Here is a 7,476-nt window from a genome sequence, read left to right as displayed (position 1 = left end):
GTAATTACCAGTTCAAATCTGTTATTATAAACCAATAGTGGCGATTGAGTACGACGTATTGATACAACTGGAATGGTTTATTCCGCTAGCTGGCTTCAGCTGTCAGAGGGAGGGACAGCATGGCGTCCGAACAGGTCTGTTTTCATAAATTAATGTTCGCCTTTTCTATGTGTGTGGACGTGTAATTTAATGATACAGTTTTAAATAATACAAGCTAACTGTAATTGTAGGTAGGATTTAGGTTATACGATCTTTTAGGGGTTTATAAATCGCAGCTGTTCACGGGTTAGGCACTCGACGTTTGGACCAACCCACGGAAACAATTATTAAATGATACCGTTATTCTCAACAATAACAGAGTAGAGCAATAATAACGATTTATGAAATATAAGCAGCGAATCACCAAACTTGTCAATACTATCCACGATTGTTGTCTGACTTGGTCGTAAAAACGACGGTTAATTTTAGGCATATTGTATAAAGAACTACAATTATCCTTCAAGGCGTATCGTTTCAGTGATCTACGCAACTTTGCTCCTCAAAAGCTGCAGGCTTTCTCTGTCCCTCTAATTTTAGTTCCAGGTTTTGGTGTACTTATGGACTGGGCCAGTTCTTTTTAAAGCTCTCTTGTCCATTATAATTTTATACTAAATCATTGTGGCTCATATTTAAAGTTCAAATATTTACGGTGTGTTGGTCTAATAGGCGTCTAGAAATTGACCCTAGTGTGTGACTGGGTATGTGATTTTGTGTATGTATGTGCCCTGTAATGGACTAACGTCCCATCTAGGGAATACCCCTGTCTTTCACCCTTAGTGACTGGAAAAAATTGACATTTGGACCAGGTGGCGTGGTGCCTAAGGTTTTTCTTTTTTATTTCAGAATTTGTGTACCTTCTACATTAATGATTTCTGTTAGAATTATAGCTCAGTTATTTATGCTGTTACCAGGCTATGATATTTACTGTATTTTTAGGGCTTAAATGGCTTTTATTGATGAGGCTGTAGCACAGCTGATAGAGGGAATAAAGAAAGATAATAGGTATGTTTTCAGTAAACTTTATATAAAACAATTTCAAACTGTGATGCTGAATCCAGCTGCAAATTTGGTGAAGCATTTCGAGTTGGTCACCATGACCCTGACCGGGATCTGAGATGGATGGATGGAATTCAACCCAGTGGTGGGGAAAACAGTGGTCTTCTTCATCTGAGCCTGAGATTCATGTATCTGTTGGCCATGCTGTCATGTGCCCCGCATGGCTTTGTGACTATTATTCAGACTGATGCTGAGGCCTGACTGACGCCCTGCAGCTTCACAGTTATGACACCTGACTGACAGCATAATGACTGGCCTGACTGATAATGGCGGGGTGACATTACTTCGCTGATGTAGCAGTAGCGTGAAAGTGTCTTTGAATGACCTCCTCACTCTTCGCCCTGAAGGAGAGCTCCAATGGGCCCATCAAGCGATCTATGAGGGAGAAGGCCATAGACAGGAGGAGCATCAACAAGGAGCACAACAGCAATTTCAAGGCTGGCTATGTGCCCATCGAGGAGGAACGTCTGCACAAGACGGGCCTGCGTGGCCGTAAAGGCAATATGGCCGTCTGTATCATCGTGCTGCTTTTCCTGCTGGCGCTCATCAACCTCATAGTGAGTGCATAAGCACACAAGGCATGTATGTATTCATGCCAACCCATACCTACTACTGCATGTACATCATTGTACATGCTTATGCACTGCCTGTCACTGGTACCTGTACTTATTCTTTCTTCCATAGAATTATTACCATTGGCACAAATCCATTTTGAATATTTTAATCAGTTACTGTAATTACATAATTACTGTTCTAATGGCCAACATTTTCACATAATGATCAGCATTGTCGCACAACATTCAGCATTCCAATACAACATTCTTTAAAACACTTAATATCTTTACATAAAATTCAATTACAGCATTCTACATTCTTTCAAGCTTCAAGAATTCTTTGTCAACATACCCATGTAAGGTAAATAGTACATTGAAATACTGTGCCCCCTGGGGCCCCTCTGGTGCTACATATAAATATAAATACAGTAAAAAATGCATAACATTGACAACACAGTACAATGCAACATTCATTCAGAACACTAAATACTCCTATGCATAATTCTAAAACAGCATTCAACATTGTCATACAGCATTCTCTCAAAACACTCAATATTCTTACACCGCATTCTATAACAGCATTCAACATACTCTCACATCACTCAATACTCTTATACAACTTTCTGCCGTAGCATTCTCTTAACATTTTGACTACATAGACTCAACATTCTCACAAAATTGTCCTGCTGGCCCTCAGATCACACTGGTCATCTGGACGGTGATCCGCATCGGCCCCAATGGCTGTGACAGCATGGAGTTCCACCAGAGTGGGCTGCTGCGTTTCAAGCAGAAGGCAGATATGGGCGTAGTGCACCCCCTGCACAAGAGCACTGTGGGCGGCCGCAGGAATGAGGATCTGGTCATCACAGGCAACAATAACCCAGTGAGGCTATGGCTTCTACTGAAACCTTTGCTCCTTTAGTCCATAGTGTGACCTAAAAATTACATTAAACTTGTGTTTTTACTAGGTGTAGTACTGTGTATTTTTGCGTGCATGTGCAGGTTACTATTTCCTGAGTAGTGTGTGTATTCATGAATTCGGGACTGTGTGACTATACATCTGTGTGTCTGTGCGTGTGGTCGCATCTCTCACATTTGACTGTAATAGGTATCTTCTACCTGTCTGGTTGGGACTGTTTATTGTTATTTGTCTCTTTGTATGAATCCCTACATATTTTCTCAGTTCTTTATTTTACGTCTCTCCTTGTTTTTGTATTGTGTATTCCAGTGTTTCCTTATGTTAGTGTTGTTTTGGATGTCTGTCTTTCAAATCTAGGTGGTATTCCAACAAGGCTCAACAAAGTTGAGTGTGGAGAAGGAGAAGACGTCCATCACCAGTGACCTGGGTGTGTCCTTCACTGACCCACGCACCCAGAGTACCTTCTTCAGCACCGACTATGAGAACCATGAGTTCCACCTGCCCAAAGGCGTCCGAGTCCTCAACGTACGGAAGGCCTCCACTGAGAGGGTGTGTACTCGTCAGTCACTAGCCTCCAACTTCATTCACTGCAGCACTCTACCACCACCAATCTACAAACATCCATCTGCCTGTAGATCACTAGCAACGCCTCCTCGGATCTGACTATCAAAGGGGATGGCAAAGCCATTGTCCGGGGTAATGAAGGAGTCTTCATCATGGGGAAGACAGTGGAGTTCAGGATGGGTGGAGACATCGAGCTCAGAGCTGTGAGTATGCCAGTGTTTCCCAATCCGGTCCACGTATTTGCTCCTTCCCAGTTCCCTGCCAGACAGCCCCCCCCCCCCCCCCCCAGCACCCTACCAAATCCTGTTCCCCTCATCAAAATATTTACAGTGTGTCAGCTATGGTTTCTTCCCTCTGCCCTTCCTACAATCCCAGCATCCTATTCAGCAAATTTCTGTTTTTACAGTGGGTCATTGCTGTGGACAGCCTTAGTTTGTAAAATAAAAATCCTGGATGAAGCCTCTTACACTGGCCATGCTAATTTATGACCAATATAATTGTGTATAATAAAATTCCTCACACTTAAGAACATAAGAACATAAGAAATTTACAAACGAGAGGAGGCCATTCGGCCCATCAAGCTCGTTTGGGGAGAACTTAACTAATAGCTCAGAGTTGTTAAAATCTTAACTTTGACGAGAACAGTAGTGGAATTCAGACTGGCCCTATCAGCATAACTAGAATGACTGAAAAATACTGATTAAACAATACCTTAAATGGCATTTTGAGACTGTAAATTATCAGTCACTGCCTGGTTTATCTCAGTGGAAACCATGCAGTAACCAATGGAAAATAGGTTAAACCAATCATTATTGGCAGGTCACAATAATATAGCCACCTTCACTTTCAAAAGCATCTGTCTGTCTTGTCCTCTCACCAGGAGAACAGCATAGTCCTGAACGGCTCAGTGATGGTGAGCCCGTCCAGGATCCCTAACTCATCGACGGGGGGGCAGCTGCTATTTGATGAGGGCCTGGAACGCTATAAGCTGTGTATGTGTGAGGACGGTACCCTCTTCCGGGTCCAGGTCAAGTACCAGAACATGGGCTGCCAGACGTCAGACAACCCTTGTGCCGCAGCTCACTGAGGAGCAACTGTACTGGATAGAAAACAGCACCCCTGAGTGGCGAGAAAGGGTACTGCAGCTGTCTGACCTGTGGCCTGACAAATCTTATTGGCCTGGAGCAGCTGAGTACAGCATATATTATATGTATATTTTATGTGTGGGCCACTTACATTATCTTAGTTATTGACATGGGTGTTTAATCCTGGTCCTGGGGGGAGGGGCTACAATTTTTTTAGTTCACTGTAAACCAAGGCTGGCAGATATCAGGGCAGCCACATATACACAGGTTGTTATATGAGTCTGCTCATAAATTAGCCTGATTATTTTGATTTTGAATATCTGAAGCTGTTTTTCTGTGTCTTTAGTAAAGAATGTAGTGTGACACAGCCAAAATACTGGGGGGGGGATAAGTTCAGGGAAGATATTAAGATCTAGACATGCAGCAGGACCAGGATTTGACACCCCAAGCCCATGTGAGTCCATACCCTGGGAGTTTCCTGTCTACAACACTTTCTGTTCATTAACTTTGACAGAAGCCATCACTTCACATAATATACCAAAAAACAACAGTGTTCAAAAAACTGGTATCCAATTGCTATTAATTAGAACCATTCAATTAAATTTAATCCAATTCTTTTTTCATCATAAGACTCATGCCCAAGAGCGTATAATATCAGATGTAGAAACCCAACTACAATTATATTTTATGCACAATAGCAAAATATTTTATGTCCTAAAAATAGTCCTGTCCAATTAATAAAAATACTTTTTAATATCATAACATATACAGTACTTAATGTGGGCTCCTGAGGAAATAGACTGAGAAAACCCTACTTTACAGTCACACCTTTTTACAGATTGCATGTGCATCGACCATAACCTCCTTGTTTGTAAAACTCGTGTTTGTAATTTCAGTGTAACGCAGCGGCAGTATTGTGGTGTGGTGGAAGGCACCCAGGGTTGGTTCACATTTTCTCTCTTATCCCCCATTTCTCTCTGTTCCTGGCAAACTCTGCTGTTCATGCAGCCCATCCAACTCTCATTAAAACCACTACCCAGTTTGGTTCCAGTATGGGGGAATTACTGGGGGAGTGGAGAGTCATTATGAAAACCTGCATATGCACCAGCCTGGTTGGTGGATTCTGCTGCATTACTTAATCTGTGCCCACTTTCATTGGCATGATGTCCTTGTGCATTAACAGGCAGCTTTATGAGTGACAGGAAGCTGTGATTGGAAGGACAAGAATGCTGGAGCTTAATGGAGACAATGTAATACCCGATTGATGCCTGAAACACCAGGAATGTAGTTACTATTATAGTATTCAAAACTGTGTCAAATGGGTTCAGGCCCTGCTAGACATAGGAAACCATTGCTGCCAAACTGCATTCAGAAGCAGATTAATGACCAGGCTATTCTAGACTGTAGCCTAGGGCCCCAGCAAACATCAGGGCCACATCTTGGGGAAAACTGGAAGAGTTAAATCTGCAATACCTGAGAATCCACATTGATGTCAGCCTAGGGCCCCCAGATAAGTTAATCCAGTTGTTTACAGTTGTGATCAGAGCTTGATAATGTGCCGTTATCACCTGAATCTGGATCGGCTGCTTCATAATTGTTAAACTCATTTCTAGTGAGTTCCTTGATATAGTCATTATCAGCTTAAAAAGTAAGTGACAGTAAGGGCTTTATCTCGTGCCAGTTAATGTGTTTCCCTGGTTTGCACTGGCATTTTTTTGCTTTGTGTGTGTATTTTTATGGCTCAAAGCATTATGTTTTTTTGACTGAGAGGCTCCATCCTTCACAAGTTTGCAGAATTATGCTAAAATTCACCTGTAAGTGATGTTTTTAAACATGGCATGTACAAAGACACATTTTTTATTGATGAATCATGCATAGATTTTGTTTGGAATAGACAACATAGAAACTCCCTGGTCTGTATTTATGTACTAGAAGCTAATACAAAATCAGTGGTTGAAATGAACTAAAAGTCTGGCTACTTGTACTTTACTGGTTATTATTAAGTATGTATGCTGTGAGTATGCAAATGATTTATCTCACTGCCATCTGTGTCCCTCTGCCAGCTACATTTCTGTTTTGTCCTGCAGTTGATAAGGCAAGGTCCTCATCTCTCAGCTGGCAGTTGCTTGCTCTGGATACTGGGTGGGCTGAATGGTAACATTTTGGACTCTGATTGGAAGGTACTCCAGGGTACTTCACTGCCAGTTCTGGAGGCCAACCTAACTGTTTTGTTTCAATGTTCGCATTATTTAATAAATGAAGGTGCTCTGTTTGAACCTCTGTGTTATTTTTATGAATTTACCTGCACAAATTTAGTCTCAAAGAAATGGTCACTTATTTTGCATGATAACGTTTATATTCTGTGTTTATTAAGAATGGCGAATGCATGGTATCTCTCAGAGCAAAACAATCTATGGTGGATAGATGTACACCTCAGTCATGTATACAGACATGGGCAAAGAAATTGTGAAATAAGTTGTAACTGACAAAAGTAATTGGCATCCAAAAGTAATTGGCCATCCATTTTCATTTGTTCGATTATTTACAATAATATTTTAAGTCATAAATCAAAAGCAAAGTGTTTGCTCTATGGAATATCGAACACAGACTGGTGTATAATTCTTTTGTGAATTTACTTTTTTGAATTATTTTATGGAAAATTGTGATTCCTTTTTAAAAAGAGGAATACTTTTGGCTGCATCTATAGCAAGTCTATGGTCTAAAATTTATGGTCCAATTTCATGCTCATGATTCTCCAGCACCGATCAACTGGTCCCACCATCTACCAAGGCCGAAGAAGACATGCATCTAGACTCTGCTGTTTTGGCACCTATGTGGTGGAATAAACTTCCCCTGGATGTCCGAACAGCTGAGTTACTGGGTGTCTTCAAACAATGACTAAAAACCTACCTCTTTTTTAAGTACTTGGATTAGCACTTCCAGGATTATACTCTTATTATTAAAAAATTGTATTACTTGCCAACAGAGTTTGTGATAGGATTCTTTGGAGTGATAGGATTCTTAGGCTGGGTTCTATTGAACCAGTATGAGAATGTATTCGCTGACGAAACTTCTAAGCACTTACGCAAGTCGCTCTGGCTAAGGGCGTCTATCAAATGCTGTAAATGTAAATGTATAAAATACACTTTGTATGGACTGTTTTTTTTTTTTTTTAATATCTTAGTGAAGTATTAACCTTGCCGTGTGAGTTGGGAGCTGGATAGTAACCAACACATTCTTGTCTGGGGGGGGTGGCCTT

General features: G+C 41.2%; 1 protein-coding gene across 1 annotated transcript; it reads left to right on the top strand.

The window, feature by feature from the left end:
- The first annotated feature begins 2 nt into the window (after window positions 1-2).
- Window positions 3-6,493, top strand: sgcb (sarcoglycan, beta (dystrophin-associated glycoprotein)). The gene is made up of 6 exons (XM_023823800.2): window positions 3-134; window positions 1,443-1,652; window positions 2,347-2,532; window positions 2,926-3,117; window positions 3,204-3,335; window positions 4,013-6,493. The coding sequence occupies exons 1-6, from the start codon at window positions 120-122 to the stop codon at window positions 4,217-4,219; spliced, it is 942 nt and encodes a 313-aa protein (XP_023679568.2). The 5' UTR covers window positions 3-119; the 3' UTR covers window positions 4,220-6,493.
- The last annotated feature ends 983 nt before the right edge of the window (window positions 6,494-7,476 follow it).

The sequence above is a fragment of the Paramormyrops kingsleyae genome, chromosome 1, assembly GCF_048594095.1.
Source record: "Paramormyrops kingsleyae isolate MSU_618 chromosome 1, PKINGS_0.4, whole genome shotgun sequence".
Lineage (NCBI taxonomy): Eukaryota > Metazoa > Chordata > Actinopteri > Osteoglossiformes > Mormyridae > Paramormyrops > Paramormyrops kingsleyae.
Note: the sequence above shows the minus strand (reverse complement) of the source record. Positions and strands in the feature narration are given on the sequence as shown.